This window comes from Dermacentor albipictus, chromosome 1 (genome assembly GCF_038994185.2).
Source record: "Dermacentor albipictus isolate Rhodes 1998 colony chromosome 1, USDA_Dalb.pri_finalv2, whole genome shotgun sequence".
Classification (NCBI taxonomy): domain Eukaryota; kingdom Metazoa; phylum Arthropoda; class Arachnida; order Ixodida; family Ixodidae; genus Dermacentor; species Dermacentor albipictus.
This window is the reverse complement of record NC_091821.1, coordinates 86394762-86414357: the sequence shown is the minus strand read 5'-3', so window position 1 is coordinate 86414357 and position 19596 is coordinate 86394762. Positions and strand designations below refer to the sequence as shown.

Here is a 19596-nt window from a genome sequence, read left to right as displayed (position 1 = left end):
GTCGTGCACCCGCGAATGGAGACTGTTAGAGCAAAGATATGAGTGTTGTTGCATGCAGTTATTTTTGCGGGTTATACGTGTTATGTTTGGGGGGGGGGGGGGGGGGGCTGTTGTAATTGTGGGTGCAGGTTCTACAGAGAAAAATATAGTATATTTTCATATACGAGGCAGAGCAAGTGAAGAAAGAGACAACAAGGTTTGAACAAGTGACAGCTGTGCTAACAAACAACAGCACTTTAGTCCATCTCTATGATGAAACCTGCACTACCAGAATAGGATGCTAATCCTGTACACCTATGACTGTTTATGAACAAGACAATTTAAGCAAAACAGCAAGCTTAGAACGAAGTAGAACCTAGTTTGGCAAGAACTTCAGAAGTGCCAGTGCACTTTTTCTCCCCATTTTTTTAATGTGATACAAGATGTCTGATAACAGGAATACACTCACCGCACAGAGCTCTGCTGGTTAAGCACATTACCCCTGCTGCAGATCTTCTGAGGCAGGACAACTTGATTAGAAGCACCATCCAGCTCGGCTTCACTCTCAGACAGGCCTCCCTGGTCAATGTACTCGCTGATGTCTCGCAGGTGTCCCAAGTCTGGTACCTTGCTTTGCACAAGTTTCTTCACAGCTCGATTGATACCGCATGGAGCCACCTTGATGGTACTGCACAATGCAACATGACCTTTCAGATTTTAAAACACATACAAGATACTGTACATCCTTGAATAGGGGCCGCCATAAACCTAAACTTGAACCTAAATATTTAAAAAAATTAAGAAAATCTTCCATGCATGGGATGCACTACCCTGTCCCAAGCGCACGCCTCATCAGCTGTGACAGCACAGTGCAAGCTCCGCTACCTTGACGAGCTGCGTAAGGTGGATCAGTCTCCTTTTCAGCTTTCACAGTCCGCTGTCGAATTAGTGTGGTTGGCATGGATGGATGGATGGATGCAAAACTATAATAAGGTCCTGAGGTACGCGACTCAGCGCGCTGCGGGCTGCTCCCGCGTTGGGACAGTCAGGCCTTGCCCAACCGCCGCATCGTGGGCCCTCTGGACAGCCCATAGTTGCGCCCCGGCATCGGGGCTCTTGATAGCGGAGAGCCACTTGTCCTCGTTGATTTGTTCTGTGCCTCGTAACGAGGGGCAATGCCAGAGCATATGGTCTAGGCTAGCGATGTCATTGCAGTGCCTGCAAGAACTAGTGGCATAGGTGTCGGGATAAATTTTGTGGAATAAAGTCAGGTTGGGATATGAGCTTGTTTGCAATAATCTGAGGGTCAATGCCTGAGCACTATTTAACTTCTTGTGTGGAAGGGGAAAGTCTCTCCTGCCGAGATAAAAGTGCTGCGCAATTTCGTTGTATGTGGTCGGTTGATCTCTGTTCTCCACCACTGCGGGCCGGCGTTGGGGTTCTCCATGGTCGCGGAAAGTGAGACCTCGCGCCTTGGAGTGGGCCAGCTCGTTGAGGTTTGTGGGGCCTCCCATGATGGATCCCATGTGAGCGGGGAACCACGTGAGAGTGTGGGTTGCGATGCTTTTGCCGTCGAGGATGCGACAGGCTTCCTTACACACGGCGCCAACGCTGAAGGCGCGGATGGCTGCCCTGGAGTCGCTAAAGATATTGGCATGTCCGTCATCCAGGAGGGCCAAGGCAATGGCCACTTGCTCTGCCGCACGCGACGACGTGCTTCGCACCGAAGGGGCGTTAATGGTCGAACCCCTGCGGTTGATTGACACTACCGTGAAATTGTTGCTGTTGCCATACTGGGCCATGTCAATGAAGCAGCTGCCGCCAGGGAGTTCTGTTGCGCGGCGTAGGAGCGCCACCGCTCTGGCCTTCCTTTTTTCTACGTTGCGTTGGGGATGCATATTGCGCGGGGCGGGCGATATGATGATCTTATCTTTCTGCTCTTTCGGAAGACCCTGGTAGGCGTCTTCGACAGTGGCCGGGGGGACGCCCACCTCAGTTAGGAGTCGTCTGCCCGCCCTGGTGCCGGAGAGCCCGAGAATCTGTGCCCTTTCTTGTGCTTCTGCAATCTCTTCCAGGGTATTATGAATACCCAACTGCAGCAGTCGGTCGGTGCGTGTGTAGTTTGGTCGTCCGAGCGCGCTCTTGAGCCCCCTCCTTATCATGGCATTTAGCTTGTCTCGCTCGGCCCTCTTCCAGACGTGCATGGCCGCTACGTACGTAAATTGGCCCAACAAGAAAGCGTGGACTAGCCTTAACAGATTCTCTTCGCTCAGGCCTCTCCTTCTGTTAGCTACCCGCCTGATTAGACTGATGACGCTATCCGTCTTCTTTGCTAATTTGTGAATAACAAAATTCTTTTTATGGCACTCAATGGCCCATCCTGTTGCACTTTCCACCCGTGCAGCTTTTTGAATACAGCGCATGCTTCCGTGTTGAAATTTAGTGATAAGTATAACAACAAAGCTACATACATGAGATCAACGTATGGGGCACATTCCTTATAGCTGAACATACTAAGACCATCTACTAATAGCAAAGTATGGGTTAAAGTGTGCACTTTGTCCCAAAGCTTTTCGCATTTCATGCTTATATTTGTGCAGCAAGTTTTCGTGGCTCCCATGCTGCCTGAAAAGTACAGCTACTGACAGCAAGACTGTGTACACACTTTGCGTGAAAACTTTTTGAATAGGTTAATATTTTAGGGTACTTCACGCACTTTCCAGGGGCTATGTATCTACTTTTGTATCTAACCATTCTACTGCCTACCTGGGTCATTGAGTAGACTGTGGTCAAATGGTTCGCACATCAGGCTGCTGTGCTGAGATAAAAGGGTTCAAAATCAACTATCTGATCTACTTGGGTCACTCAATGCGTACCAAGGTGCACATACGTGCTTCTCTTCAACGAAGCTTTTCCACGTCAACATGAGTCACTGTAGATGTGGGACTGGGTAGGTAGGTACCGCTAGGTATGTGCCATTCAATCTGTGCTGGTCCTCAATCAACCTCTTCAATGGCAACTTATCATAAAAACCCGCGTATAATACGAACCCGCATATAGTACGAGGTGAAATTTTTGGGACGCGAAATAGAAAAAAAAGTTTTATCTGCGTATAACACCAGTTATGAAAACTTGAGGGAAACATTAATTTAAATTGCACTCCGCATTTCAATCACTGTCTTCCTCAGCTGCGCTCTTATTTAACATGGCTCTCCTGCCGTTGCCCAAGCTTCTCGAATCAATAGATGGTCTGGGCCATGCATTATATGCCGATGACATCACCCTCTGGACTGCGAGGGCAGGGTCGGATGGCTGGATGGAAAACACACTCCAAAAAGCGGCTGACACGATCAACAGCTATGTGAAGACATGTGGCCTTTGCTGTTCGCCTCAAAAATCGGAGTTGACCATTGTCAGACCACGTGCATCAAGTACACAAGCAGAAAATATAGAAATCACTTTGGAAGGGAACCGGATCCTCCCGGTACCACAACTCAGGATCCTGGGCCTCCTGATCCAGGCAGACGGCAAGGCAACAGCCATGATTAGAAAAATGAAGCTCATGTCAGACCAAATCTTGAACATGATCAGACGAGTGGCCAACAGGCGGAGGGGTCTGAAGGAATCGGACACCTTGCGCCTCGTTGAGGCCTTTGTTATATCACGAATCGTCTACGCGGCGCCGTACCTGCAGCTCCTCAAGAAGGACGTCTTACTACTTGACGCAATAATCAGGAAAGCCACGAAGCAGGCCCTGGGTATTCCCATAAATTCATCCACAACAAAATTACTTCAAATGGGAGTCCACAACACAGTAGCCGAGCTCGTAGAAGCCCACCTATCCAATCAAAGGGTACGCCTTAGCCAGACCAAGGCGGGCAGAAGCGTCCTCCGCAAGCTAGGATGACACGCGCCACGACCAATTACCCGAAAAGTTGAGTGAGAAGTTGGAATGCAAACCACTACCACGCAACATGAACCCCACAAGGCATGCCGGACGACGCGACGCCCGCGCAAGAGCCATCTCCAGGACCCTGGATGAAGACGACACTGTTTTATATACAGACGCCTCTCTATCGAAACGCTCCACGAGGGCAACAGTCGTGGTCACCGGGCTGGAAAAGCTGGTCACCTGCGCATCAATCTACACTCCGTCTTCGGAGGAAGCAGAAGAAGCAGCGATAGCTCTCGCACTCCTGCAACCAAACGTCACCAAGATTGTCACGGACTCACAAGCTGCATACAAGAACTACAGATCTGGCTGGGTGTCCCTTGGGGCACTAAAAATTCTTGGTAAAGCTACGCCTCCTAAACAAGCAATCGAATTAGTTTGGGTCCCGGCTCACTCCTTAGTTGAGGGCAATGAATATGCTCATCAACAGGCCCGAGCGCTAAACTCCCGGGCCAACGAGGAGGAGGCAAGGGGATGGCAACCCATCACAAATTACAGAGATATAGTCAAATATTACAGGGACGGCAGGAAGACATTCCCGCACCCCCACCACTCCTTGACCAGAGCCGAACAAACAATATACAGGCAAATCCAGGCAGGATCCTTTCCCCACCCCTGCCTCCAGAACAAAATGTACCCAGAGAGATATAAGAACACATGTCCTCACTGCAATGCATTAGGCATCCTTCGGCACGTCATAGGAGAGTGCAATTTTTCCATAGACCACCCCCCACCTATACCCATAACTAACCCCCCTGCTATCCCCACTCTTTCCGAGCGATGGGAGATCATGCTGTCCAGCCCCGCCCTGGAAGACCAGCTCCGACTGATCCACAGGGGCCAGGCGGCCCTGGAAGCATATGGAGCCCGCGAAGAGGGAGCCACCCCATCAGACGCTTAACGCGTTTCAGTTCATAATGGAGCAGTAAAGTTGTTTCTCTCTCTCTCTTCGGATAGTTCTTCGTCAGACATATCTTCCCAGAGGTACTCATCCTCTGTGCCATCGAGCGCTTTCAGGATGCCGCACTTCTTGAATGCACGACGCACAAGGTCCTCTGGTATGCTGGCCCATGCATCCACCACAATGCACTTGCATAGAGTGGCTGGTGAAGCCCGCTTCAGGCGCTCAGTCGGCGTCACTGCAGGCTCAACTGGGCACATCCAATCTGCGTAGCACCACTTGACCGCGTCCTTGAAGGGCTTGTTCAAGCAAACATTTAACGGCTGCAGCTGAGACATCATCCCACCTGAGATAACGACGAGTTCAGTGCAAATTCACGCAACAGCCTCTTCACTGAGTTGGCCAAATGGCAACGAAATGTGTCCAGCACAAGGATGGATGGGAACGACAACATTGCGCTGGGCCGCCTGCACCAGACAGACATTATCCAGTCGAGCACAAGATTCTCATTCATCCAGCCTTTCTCATGGCATCTCACGACCACATTTTTTGGCAGCTCCTCACCTTTAGGCACCGTCTTGCGTTTGAAGACATAGGGCAGAAGCTTGCGTCGGTCTGCTGTGCACGACAACATGATGGTAGCTCGCGTTTTCTCGTTGCCGGTGGACCGGACATAAACTTGTTTAGAGCCCTTTTCGTGCACGGTGACGGACGATGGCATGTCCAGATAAACCGACGTTTGGTCAGCATTGATGATTTGCCCTAGCTGGAAGTTCTTGAACTTGCGCAGCGAAATAACGTGGCGCTGGAAAGCCAGAAGGAGCTCTTCGAACGATTCGGGCAGCTTTTGCGAAATCGAAGTTCGGCGGCATAAGGAAAAACCAGCACGGCACATATAGCGATAAATCTAGTACCTGCTCGCTTTGAAGGTGGAGTCGGTAGCCCTTTTTCTCTTGCAAGCTCCTTAGCTCTTGCCTGCATAAGCTCCACGCTCACTGCTAGATGCATGGCTCGCTGTCAGGGTACGAACTCCGTCAGGGCAAGTACGATTTCCGGGAATGTCCCACTCTTAGGGCCGCAAAAGCTTCTTCGCGTTCCGCTGCATGCGAAAAGGGCTTCCTTATGTCGACGCCATCCGCGAATGCTTCCCTTGTTGACGCCAAACTGCCTCCTGGCCGCACTGTTGCCGATGTCCTGTGCGGCTAAAATAACCTTTCTCTTAAAAGCAGCCGAGTATTGTTTCTGTGGTCTGGTCATCTTGGTCCTTCAATGGAGAATAAAAAAGATGCACTTCGCGAAGCGTGGTTTGCATGTGTGCTGCCAAGGTGCGTGCTCAACAATAAACTATGCTGTAGTCATGCAGCAATAAGGAAGCCAAGCCGTAGCCACCCAGTAATAACGAAACCAAAACTTCTAGCCCAAATTTCTGACTGAAATTTTCGTTTGGATCCGCATGTAGTACGAGGCGGAAATTTGGGACACTAAAAATAGGAAAAGAAACTCGTGTTATACGCGGGTTTTACAGTATATCACTGGGCATGTGCCAGCGGGTGTGTGCACCTTGTCAATGCATGTCTTTGCCAGCAACTTCGGTAACTTGGGTGTCGGTATGACCACAACATGGTCATACCAAAACCACAACTGCAGGCATGCCAGTGTATGGGAATATGTGAACTGCAACAGAATGGGTAGCCGCAACCGAGGGCAAAGAAAAAGAAAACTTATCATTATATCTGAACTTCTGCCGCGCAAGGCTATATCTAAGCTACCGGAAACACTATAGCGGCAGCCGTAAAAGACGATAGCATCGCTTCCATGCACGCATTAAAGGTAGCTGATGGGACGCGTGACCCGGGGGAAAACAAGTCGAATGGTGTGCCCTGGTGAGTGGAAAGGCAACTACAAATGAGTCTGCACAACTCGATAAAGATGGCACCACCTCTCAACAACCAGCGGGGTCGAATACAGTAAAACCTGGTTAAACCGTACCTACCCGCTTAAACAGTACTTTCGCTTTAAAAGTAGTAAAGTCAAATCCTCGACTCAGCAGCCATTGAACATAATGTGTTTTGTATCCGCATAAACCGTACCAGCTTATTGCGTACGTATCGATTAACACGTAGTGTTTACATTTTTCGTTGCGCAAACACAGCGGTGCGTCGTCTCCATCGGGCGGCCCGGCAGAACAACAAGCCTCAGAGATCAGCACAATGGCCTCCAAGCGACCTGTGCATTTGCATGTGAAGCCACATCAACGTCAATTCATTGCCGTGCCAGAGAGTATTGTGGCGTTGTGCAAGCGAGAACTCATGTCATGCCGAAACTCGGATAAAAAAGACGCCGGGCGCTTAGCATAGAAGAAAAATTAGACATTGTTCGTGCTATCGAATGTGACACGAAAAGTCAGCGCTGGCACGCGACATGGGTCTACTGTTGACTACGGTGTGTGGCCTTTGGAATGCGAAGTTGCTCGGCAGCACTGCTGCGACCGTGAAGAGATGTCGGCTATGAGGTTCGACTTTTCGCCATTGTTGCCTCTGTTGTTGCCAAAGTGTTGCCTAGCAACGGTGATAAGGATGACACGGAAAGCGACAGCACGGGCGATTCAGGCCCGATAATGGCAGAAGCTGTACGTAAGCCTCATGAATGCAATCGTCGCGACAAGAACAGCACCCCGCAATGAAAAGGTGCCCTGCGACTTCTGCAGTGCTAACGCGCCTGTGCACAGAGAATATGCAATGCCAACGAGGAATCTGCCATGCAAGTATTTGCCGAGAAGAGCGGGCTGGCTGAAAAGCTGGCTCACAGCTTCAGCAAGTTTGAGGCTGCTGTCGTCCCTGCTAGGCCGCAGCGGCATCAAACGAAAATAACACATTTGTCGCGCGAAGTAAATAAATACTGCATGCTTTTCCCCCTTTCATCGCACTTTCTCCGAGTTCCGTTTTTGACAGGTAAGTGGGCGATGACATGCTATTTCGGTTAACAGGGTGTCTATCTAGTTGACATTTCCAAATTCCCTGAGTTTTCCAGGTTTTCCCTGAGACCATTGCAAAATTCCCTGAGTGATGCAGAACTATGTTTTATGTCAAGATGGGCTGAAACTATATCGCCCGATGCTGTCACCCTCTAGTAAGCATACAAAAGAATTAAAAGAAAAACGACTTAGTCCAATTTGAATACTAAAGAGTAGAGTTTATGTTATTCAAGAAGAGAATAGAAGGGAGGGGTTAGTAAAATGCAAAGCAAATAAAATGTATTAAAAAAAATTGCATATTGAGTCAGACATTCTCAAATACAAATAAAAAGGAGATGCATACAGAAGCAAATATTTTCAAATATGAGCTATTTCTATCAACTGATAGCAAGCTCAGTGGTATGAGGCTCGAACTTTGTCCCAATCGAGATTCTCTCTCAACAGCTCGTAAGTCAACCTCAACTGTCCTGACATACTCTCAGCTCGCGGACGACGCCTCAGTTTTGTGTTTTACTGCTTTAAAGTGTTTATTTTGGTTTGGATGAGGGACACCTGCATCTCGACATCAGCCAACACTGTTGTGTTATCATCGCCGCTTGAGCGATAGCGGCGGCGCGACTATCGCGACAGCTTGCTATATTAGCCCAGTCATGCGGCCACCGGACCGCTTTCCACTACGAGCCGTCACGGAATAAACCACGTTTGGTTCTGCTTACGCCTCTTCCTTCGGCTGCGGTTTACACCCCGTGAAAACACTACTTGGTGACGAGGATGGGATGCTGAGCAATTCTGCGGCAAGCTGACATGGCAACGGAAGGACCGGCAGCGGCGGGTGCAGTGGTGCAAATCATGGGTCGACTGGGACACATCGAGCCCTTTGACGAGTCCACAAGCGACTGGCCGTCGTACGAGGAACGCTTGTCGTCGTTTCTTCAGGTCAACCATATCCCCGAGGACGACAAGGTACACGCTTTTTTGAGTCTCATAGGCCCAAAGACTTACAGTCTTTTCAAGTCGTTGACCGCGCCGGAATTGCTGTCAGCTAAAGGTTTCGAGTTTTTAAAGAGACTTCTTGGTGACCATTTGTCACCGAAGCCGTTGGTAATAGGTGAACGCGCAAAATTTCACAGAAGAGCACAACTTGAGACTGAATCAATTTCGGAATATGTTGCGCAGTTGTGGAAATTGGCACAGACATGCGAATTTGAATCCGCTCTTGATCAGCCATTGCGGGACCGTTTTGTCTGCGGTCTGTGCCGGGAAGATATACAGCGCGTGTTGTTCACGGAGGATAACAAGCTAACCTTCAGAAGGCCGTAGAACGAGCGCTAGCCATGGAAGCGACGATAAAGAGCGTTGCAGAAGTGCGTGCTTCGGAATCAAGCATATCAGACGTTCACAAAGTCAGAGCGGTTGGGAAAACGGATATGACGCAGGGAAATTGCTACCGCTGCGGATTGGCGAAACATGCAAGCAGACTGTGCCCGCACGTTGCGGCCATCTGCTTCAAATGTGATAAGAATGGGCACATTCAAAGAATGTGCCAAGCTAACAAGAAGAGAACGATGAAGGGAGCGCGTCGAAACGCGATGACGGGGTTGAGTCCCGTTCAAGCTTCTGTTAGCGTGAAGGGAATTGTTTCGCCTGGTATGGAGCCGATAAAAATTTCAGTGCAAGTACAAGACGTACCCTTGGAAATGGAACTGGATACAGGGGCTACTGTGTCCGTAATGTCTTTGGGTCAGTTTCGTCACGTTTCCCTCCATCAAGGTCGTGCCAACGACGCTGAAGCTGCGGACGTTCGACGGAGCCGTCATCCAGCCTGTCGGAGTTGCTCATGTTGCCGTGCAGTACGGAGAGCAGAGGGCCCAGCTGCCTTTTTACATCACGAGAGAAAAGGGACCACCTCTGCTAGGTCGACAATGGTTGCAAGCCATCCGACTCCACTGGAGCCGTATTTTCAAGCTCAACGCTATTCCCAGGTGGGACGATTCTGCCTGTTCCAGACTGTGCGCTTTTCTAGACAAGTACCAGAGTTTGTTTCAGGACGAACTGGGGACAATTACAGAAGAAAGAGCGACATTGTCCCTGAAAGAAGGTAGCGTGCCAAAATTTATGAAGGCAAGAAGTGTGCCCTTTGCAATGCAACCAGCAGTCGAGGCTGAACTTAAAAAGTTGGAAGACATGGGAGTCATTTCGCCAGTCGAGACAAGTGACTACACCACACCGGTTGTGCCAGTAGTAAAGAAGGACGGTGGCATAAGACTATGCGGCGATTATAAGACCACGCTAAACCCTTGTCTTGAAACTGATCGCTATCCACTCCCGAGAATCGACGAGTTGTTCACAGCGCTCGCAGGGGGCCAAGAATTCACCAGAAATCAGCAGGTAGTAATGTCAGAATCGTCAAGAAAGTATTTGACACTAAATACTCATAAAGGACTTTTTTCCGTAAACAGGCTGCCGTTCGGGGTTTCTTCGGCACTTTCTATTTTCCAAAGAATTATGGACACAATGTTGAAAGGCCTGAAAGGCGTCAGCTGCTATTTGGATTACGTTCTCGTCACTGGCAAGACGTCAGACGAGCATTTTGCAAATCTCAAAGCGGTTCTGAAGCGGTTAACGGAGCGTGGCGTTCGAGTAAAGAAAGAAAAGTGCTCATTTTTCCAAACGGAATTACGGTATCTGGGTCATGTTATCAGTGCAGCAGGTGTTAGCACAACGCCAGACAAGATAGAAGCACTGATGAAAGCGTCCGCACCCATAGGCAAGCAGCAACTACAATCATTTCTGGGCATTGTAAATTACTACGGGAAGTTTGTTCCTCGAGTGTCTACTCTGGCGAGTCCACTTTACAAACTGCTGCGTCGCGACCAGCCATGGCTCTGGGATGAATCGTGTCAAAGGGCATTCGAGGAAATCAAGAATGCGTTGACGTCATCCTCAATCCTGGCACATTACGACCCAGATAAACCTTTGCAAGTGGCCCGTGACGCTTCCCAATACGGCGTGGGCGCAGTACTTTCTCATGTAACTGAAGATGGAAGCTCTCAGCCTGTGTTTTACGCGTCGCGCACATTAACCGAGGCTGAAAAGAAGTACAGTCAGCTAGAAAAAGAAGCGCTGGCCATTATCTTTGCCGTCAAAAAGTTTCATTTCTACATCTATGGGAGATGTTTCACGTTGATTATGGACCACAAGCCATTGCAAACAATTCTGGGGCAAAAAACGGGCATTCCACCAATTGCAGCGGCACGCTTACAGCGATGGGCTGTCACGTTGTCCACTTACAAGTACTCGGTTGTGTACAAAAAGTCCAGTGACAACGCAGAAGCAGATTTTTTTTCAAGGTTCCCGCTCCAGGGTCCTGAAGACGGTACGTCTGAAGGCGAGGAATCGTTTTATGCTTTGCGTCTGGACTCTATGCAGGTGTCCACTAAACAGATTGCGCTCACTACAGCACGTGATCCGGTGCTCAGTAAAGTGCTCCAGCTTACAAGCATAGGCTGGCCATTGCATTTGTGAGATGCGAGCTTAAAACCATTCTTTGACAGATGTTTGCAGATCAGCGTGCATCAAGGGTGCCTCATGTATGGCCTGAGGGTTGTTATTCCGTTCCCTCTTAGGGAAGCCGTGCTCGACGAACTGCACCTTGGTCATCCCGGCATTGTGCGGAGCAAGGAGCTGGCTCGCAGCTATGTGTGGTGGCTGTTAATTGATGCAGACTTAGAGACAAAGGTACGAAGTTGCCAAGGCTGCCACAAACAACGGAATGATCCAGTTAAGGCACCTCTGCATCCCTGGTCATGGCCGACCGCACCGTGGAGGCGAATTCACTTGGACTTCGCAGGACCTTTCCGAGGAACTATGTTTTTAGTCGTCGTAGATGCTCACTCGAAGTGGCCGGAAGTGTTTGTTATGCGAAGCACAACGTCCGAGCGTATTGTTGCCTCCTTGCGTGAACTTTTCTGCAGATTCAGAGTGCCGGAGACGGTGGTGTCCGACAATGGACCACAACTGGTGTACGAAGAGTTCAAGGCATTTATGCGGAACGTCGGGGCCAGACATGTCGTGAGCACTCCTTATCACCCAAGCACAAATGGTCTGGCGGAGCGTTTCGTGTAAACGTTGAAGTCTGCTCTACGCAAGTAATCTCCCGGTGAGTCTATCGAAGAAACACTTCACAACTTCTTATTGGCGTACAGAAATACGCCTCACCCTACGACTGGAGAAGCTCCAGCTAACCTGTTGATGGGTAGAAGATTGCACACCAGGCTGGATGCAATGAAGCCTACAGTGGAGGGGAAGGTGATGCACAGTCAGTTCACCCAAATGCAGCAGCGCAGGAGCAACAGGGACTGTTTTTGTGTTAGTGAAAGTGTTCTAGTTCGCAATTACAGAGGCCCAACGAAGTGGGTTTATGGAACCGTTCTGAAGAAGACTGGACCAGTCTCGTACAAAGTCCTGGTAACCACCCCCCGAGGCAAGTTCATCTGGCGTCGACATCTCGACCAGCTGCTGGCTGGCGCAGGCCCTATGGCGACACCAAGGGCATCTGACTCCGATTTCTCGGAGGGGTTCCTGGTCTTCCCTGAAGGTCAGACTGGTGACCAGCCAACGTCAGAAGAGCCGATGTTCGGGGAGTCCGTCCCTCCAGCTCCCACTCCTCCATCAGAGACATCGGCTCCGCACAGGCGCTACCCGTCAAGACAACACCGTCCACCTGAGCAATACTAAGCCGTTCTTTAACTATTGTATAAGGATACAAGTGCACCCTCTAAAATAAAGAGGGAAGAGTGTTGTGTTATCATCGCCGCTTGAGCGATAGCGGCGGCGCAACTATCGCGACAGCTTGCTATAGTAGCCCAGTCATGCGGCCACCGGACCGCTTTCCACTACGAGCCGTCATGGAATAAACCACGTTTGGTTCTGCTTACTCCTCTTCTTTCGGCTGCGGTTTGCAACCCGTGAAAACACTACAAACACTGTTTTTTGAGCCCAAAATGGCAGCAGCACGCTTCCTTTCCCGTTCATTTCCCAATGCGGTAGGTCCTTTCTACTCTAGTCCTCCTTCCGCAACTCGTTTGCCCCACGGACCATTTGTAGCATCTTCTTGGTCAGTTGCACAGTCCACATGCGATTTTTCTAACTCCCTAGGGGTCACGGAAACGTCCGAAAAATCAGCCAGTTGGAAAAAATAAATGCGTGTCATTTACTGCCCTTAGGGGCTCGAAGCACCACAGGCACAATCGAAAACGCTCTTAAGGCCTGTCGGTACAGGTATTAGGCATATTGGTCTTCATACTGTGACAGGAAATACAGGGTGCATGCATGTATAATTAAGGAATACATACTGTGTCTCGTGAAAATAGCCCCTTCCCACACGTGTTATGCTTCACTGCAATACTTTTGCGTATGCTTCAAGTAGCATTTCTGTACAGAGGCGAAGCTGACTTTCGGGAACCGGCATTATGCAGCGCATAGTGCTTTCCAAGCTTCTAAGCCAATCGCAAGGACCACAAAGGCGGAGTCCGTGCCATTGCTGACAACAGCGAATTCTTTCGATAAAAAACGTGGCACCCAATGGCAAGAAGCTTCATAGCGAACGTCGAAGCAGCTAGGCCTAGCATTGCCACAGTGGTGGCTACGGCTGCCAGTGGATCTGTGTGCGAGAACCCCGGTTCGAGGCGGCGAGGTAATAAAAATGGCAGCGGTGGCGGCTTTGATTAATGCCGTTTTGGACCTGCGGTCAGGGCAAAATGTCAGCAAAATCGGACGGCGAAGAGTTCTTGGGTCCGAAATTTCAGGCGTTCCGATATATTGACTCTATGGGGTATGTGGCGGTGCCGGGAAGCAGTCCAAATTATCGGGAATCCGGAAAGTCGGTTGTTGAATGCACACTGGCAACTCCTCCAGCCGACGAAAGTGTGTCGATTCATTCAAAGACGATTCATTAGGATTCCTGTCTGTTACTCAAGCCAGCATTACCGCAACTTTGGACCCTTTCAATTAAATTACAGATCATTTTCCCTGATAGAGGCACAAATTTCCTGAGTTTTCCCTGAGTTTTTCCAGACTACTCAACATCCCTGAGAATTCCTGGTTTTCCCGGTTGGTAGACACCCTGGTTAAGCAGCACTACCATTTAGTATGTACTTTTTCCGAGCTCCTGCCAACTACGGTTTAACGAGGTTTCACTGTACGTGCAAAATATCAAACATAAGATCGGCGTGGCAAAAATACTCAAAGGGTTAAAGAAGTCCACATTCAAGAAGCACACAGGCACACCATGTATACAAACAATATTGCTACGAAAGCAAAGACGATGCACATGAACCTTACCGAGAAAAAAAGAAATCACAGCAAAATTTCCTCCCCATTCGCAACCTGGATGCACGCCTCTTTATCCTCCAGCACACTAGCCTTGCATTACCTCCCACTTTTGCTAACAAAATCTAATGCACCCGCATAGCTATGATGGACAGAACTAGAGCACCATGCGCCTATGTAAAGCCCCTCCATGGGCACGCGATTACTGCCTTTTGCAAAGTATTACCAGACTTGGATGTGTGCCGCCATTCCCTGATTCATTGTTAACACCATTTCCATCTTGCTGCTGTTCGATGTCACATGTTCGTGCCCACACTTGCACCTTCCAATGAAGCAGCAGCTTCCAGTGGAAACCAGCAGCTGGTGATAAGTTTCAACACACGAAGTTGAAGGAGCAAGCGACAGAAAAGCGTTGAGAAGGAGGGGAGCTTGGTGCTACCTAAATTATTTAACGAAAATGTGTATGGAGGGGCATTACTCTTACGCGTCATGCTCAGGCCACTAACTAAAAGGATTATGCAAGATTATTTTCACTGTAAATTATTTCACTTCAAAGGATTCCCTGTAAATCTTGAGTTGAATGCAAAACGAATAACAAAGTTGATAGTTATTCAATGTACAAAAGTTAAAAGCAGATGAAAAGGAATGGCCATCCCCTTTGAGTTTCCTCACCCACGTATGACTAAAATCTGTTAGTATCTATTAAATCTGATCCTCTCTGGTTCAACGAAATCACAAAAGAAACACTGTTCCTCCAATTTCAAATAACCATAATCTTAAATCGTAATGATGTCAACATCATTAAAGCTAAAGTACACCCACTATAGTCTACATTGTCAAGTAGTGGGAAACTGAATATCGCAAAATTATTAAAAGCGCACTACCAATTATTAGCAGATGAGAGAGCACACACTCAAATGCACCTTATGTCAGCGTAGGTTATACACGAAAAACGAATGTCAGACTTACTAGTGGCGAAAATCAATAGTCTGATCTGTTGAGTCATAGTTCAGGAGGAGGCATCTCCTAATCGTGTTCAGTTTTACCTGAAAAAAAAAAGAAAGGATAGAAATTTAATATTCTTGTGTCAATTTTATTCTCTTTACCTTGCAACAGGCTTCATTCAAATTAGTCTAATCATGGATTGTTTTCTCTGCTTTTGGATTGATCAGTGCCTCATTGTAACATCCCTTCACCAGCAGAATACACGAGAAAAGCGCCCTGTGAAAAATCAGCTTATAAGGTACATTATAAATAGGGGAATGACCTTCTGAAAGCATTCCATTTCATAATTACTTCCAAACATGCCTACAAAAACTTAGCTCTTTAAAGGAACACTAAAGAGGCACAGCAAGTCAAGCTGCATTAATAAATTATGCTCATACTATCACAAAACAGCCACTCTTGCCACGAGAGGAGGCTTGGCAACCCAGAAAGAATTCGAAGACAACGGAAAGGCAGGTGGCAATGCCACCCTCAAGTTCCTGCACCAGCGTGCTCTTACATTACGAATTTTGACAGTGTCTGCTTGGGTCTGGTAGGTTGTTTACTGTTAAAGAAGGATTACACCGCACTTAAGCCAAAGAATCAACATCACAAGTTTTTAAAACATGTGCCAAATTGGTCCAAATATGAGAAGATACATCAAAATTTGTAATGTCACACTGATGCTTATGTTTCAGTGCGTAATTGAAGGAAATTTTCGCCTGCATTTTCTTCAGTCGTGATCAACCCTTGTCTGCCGAATTCATGAATAAACCAGAAAAATAAGGACAACGGCCCCAAGTTTTTATTAGTTACACATGAAGCAAAGAAAATGAAACCAGAGAAAGCCTACGGGAAAGTATTTTTTTTTAACTGAAATGTAGAAATAAGAAAAATGGAAATGAAAGCGGACAAAAAAGCTTGCCCCAGGTAGGAGCTGCACCCACATCTAGGGTTTCGAACAAATATTTTGCTAGTATAAATTGATCTAGCGTTGCTCTTTAGTGTCCCTTTAACATGGTATGACCAGTCACTCTGCTATTTCTAAACAAAACTACCTAATTAGACTAACTTAAATATGGTTCTTCACTACTGCAGTTATAAAGGAGCTTATAGCCTCCTGTCCAGAAGTAATTACCGTATTTACTCGCATAATGATCGCACCCCGAATATGCCGCAGCGATATGTCGTGTGCCAAGTCTAGCTAATAATGATCATGCACCATCTGTCGAATACTACGCGAATGACTCTTCCAAGACAAACCAAGCGATCTGCATGCACCAAACATTCTTGAGTAGATGCCTCACTTCATTACTTTCCGCACTTTCATGACAAAAACAGGTACATCCAAACTTGCCTTTGTTATTTGTAGGCTTCATTATGGTTTTGGTCAACAACATAAAGGGCGCCTTTCGATTCTTCTTGTCTGCACTCATGGGCATGCAACAAATCGCGAGCGGCAACGATAGTAGCTACGTTTACACTGATACGTTGGAAGTGTACCCTATTCATACGCTGACGCTTATAACACAGCTAAGATATTCGCCCACCCTTATCGGAGACGTGCCGTATTAGGATAGCAGTAAAGACAGATGCCGCAGTTTCCACAGCATGCCAGCCATGTGTTTCTATGTCACTGGCAGCTAAGCGCGCCCATCTCCATTTCTGTCCCCTCAAAGTGGACATGGCTACGTTATTATTGCCGCAATCTTGCCGATATTAACAATATTATTCATTACCGATACAGAAGAAACTGTTTCAATGCACTCAATGTACTCACGAGAAGAAAAAAAATTGCGTTCGGCTTGCTCACGACCTACTGTGTACAGTAGGTCGTGGGCTTGCTCCACCGGCCGCCATTTTTGTTTTGGTGTCCCGCACAAATGCGGGACACCCATATGGGACATCTACATCCCGCAGCAAACGCGGAATGATTTTTTTTTTTTATTTTCGCGGGAAATTTAACCAGCATAATGATCGCACTCCTGAATTCGCGTCAATTTTTCTGACAAGAAAGTGCGATCATTATGCAAGTAAATACGATACATGCAAAGTGAAGTTGGTGATGTCTTCTGAACTCTTTTGAGACCATACCTTAAAAAAGCTGAAGCCTAAGAAAGACCGCAAAGCAACAGGCTTCAATATTGGCAACTGGTTGACTGATAGGGCTTAAAAGCCAATTGCAATGGATTATAGGTCATGTAAAAAAGCCTGATTTCAGATAATGCAGATGTAAAGTAGCCTCTATGCAAATTTCTCTTTTGGAAATACAAGTGGATGTGTCACAAAAGGCTAACAAATGTCACTTTTGATTTTAAAAAAAGAAAAAAGGGGGACAGGAAGAAAAAATAAAGGAAAAGCTCCATCTCCACTACCTGACAGCGAGACAACTCAAAATGCATGGCTCCTCAGCATCTTCGTATTGGGCACTACCCATGGCGTGCTCAATGGAAGCAACGTGCTAGGACTTGCATAATACCAGGCAACCACCAGGTGCACAGGTATGCTTGTTCCATTTAAAGGCTGCTAATATGCAGAGTCCTTCATTTTTGGGTATTATATTTCTTAAATTGGTAAAGATCGAGTGTTATTTTCAAAGAGGAAAACCACCGGGAAGAATTCAGATTTTTGTTGTCTGGCAGCCAAAAGGTTGGGCTTTTTTTAGTAACATTCATAAACAACTAACACAGGTAATGGTATCCTTTTGGATAAAGAAAGGTCTTACTCGAACAAGCAAAATCACTGACAGGAACATATAGACAATTTTGATCACCTGGACTTATTTATGTGCAAGCAAAGCATGGTACAAGAACCTTTCTGTATTCCACCTCTATCGAAATGTAACTGCAGCAGCGAAGGATCGAACCTGTGACATTGTGCTCAAACACCGCAATGGATAGCTTCAATGCCATTAAGCACTGGGGCGTGCTTAAATTTGCCTGAAATGCTTAGTGCAAGCACTCTGGTACTTCATTCCCAATGATATGCAGCTGCATAAGTTGAAAATCGGGATTGCAATGAACTTCCAGGCTGCTTGCCCAGCTCAAGCAATGGCAGCAAGACAAGGGGACAATGCATAAATTTCTTGCTTACCGTGTGTATGTTAATGGATGGAAACATGTTCTGGAACATGGAGGCCATTAGTTTGAAGTGCATGCCTTCCCCGCTGAAGTTATTCAGCACAAGCAGTGGATGAGAACTGAACTGATGTGTGTAGGTGACAGGCTTCTTCAAACTTGAAATGATGTCACGAGCCAGGGCATAGTTTTCCACACGAAAGGTAAGCGTGGGCCCACGAGGTAGCCTTGCTAGTCGCATGTAAATGGCTTTCTCAGTCTTGGTGAAGACCACCAGGTGTGTCACATGTAGCAGTCCAGCCACTGACACAAAGTCCTTGACCACATTCTTCCTCCGCACCTGTGTGGCAACACAAGAATCATTTTTTTTTAAGAACAGTTTATCCAGCACAGTAAAATAGAACTGAATGAATCATCTCAATCCTTAGCCTACATGGCTAACTTTAGATCCATCACAAAAACAGACACAAAATAAAATATTTGGTAACAACAACGGTTCTTATATGCATGCATACATGTTTTTTAAATATGATATAATGTTTAGAATGTTACTAACGAAACAGGGTATGTCATTCCAAACTTCTGTCCCAACAAATGACAGAGAATGTTATTACATTGCTAGTTTGTGACTGGCTGAACCTGTTATATACCGCCTGGCTGGTGTCCCATATTATGTGCAAGGAATTCCTGTGTAGGTGTTAGTATTCCATGAATTAAACAACTTTGTTGAAGTCCCGAGCTCAGTTAAATGCTATTGTGTTTATCTATGCAAAAGGTTGGGCATGATGTGCATCTTTAGTAGATGATAAAATTATTTTTACATATTTCTTACATCATTCTTGTCCACATAATTTTTCTTATCCCAGCCTACCTTGGAAACACGGGGGACACTGTACCTAAAAGCAAACTACGTTATTTTAGGATAAATCTTTGCCAAATTTGCACACTGAGTATTTTTCTGTGTGGATTCCAAAAATGTAAATATTTTTGTTGTAGGACACTTAGTACCCGATATATCACAGGAATGGGGTTATTTTGTTTGGAGAAAATTAGCATCTAGACGAAACCAAACACAGTGGTTAGGATACAGGAATAATCTAGAATGTCTAAGGTGTGCACTAAGGTAATATCGTAGGTCAAATGGAACTAGGGTTGGGGCCTATCAAAGTTGCCTGAAAAAATGTGATCTCGACATGTGAAACATATGAGTAATTCAAAATTTTTCTGATCAAAAACCTTAAAATTTGGGCTTAGCGCACACTTCATGCATTTATCTTTACAGTAAAGAAAGAATTATTACGATAGCTAAAATAGAAATTTACCTATTTTCTCTCCAAAATCGCAAATGTGTCAAAATTATTTTGAGAAACCAAGAAAAAACATTTCGAAGCATCTTTAT

General features: G+C 46.9%; 1 protein-coding gene across 2 annotated transcripts in view; it reads right to left on the bottom strand.

The window, feature by feature from the left end:
- ppan (Brix domain-containing protein peter pan) overlaps nt 1-19596 on the bottom strand; it is a 57442-nt gene that overhangs the window by 20387 nt on the left and 17459 nt on the right. For both annotated transcript variants that reach the window (XM_065424583.1, XM_065424584.1), the window contains exons 3-5: nt 18214-18537; nt 15106-15182; nt 449-667 (exon numbers count right to left, since the gene is read on the bottom strand). In XM_065424583.1, the coding sequence (XP_065280655.1) occupies nt 449-667; nt 15106-15182; nt 18214-18537 (620 nt within the window). The remainder of the gene's footprint in view (nt 1-448; nt 668-15105; nt 15183-18213; nt 18538-19596) is intronic.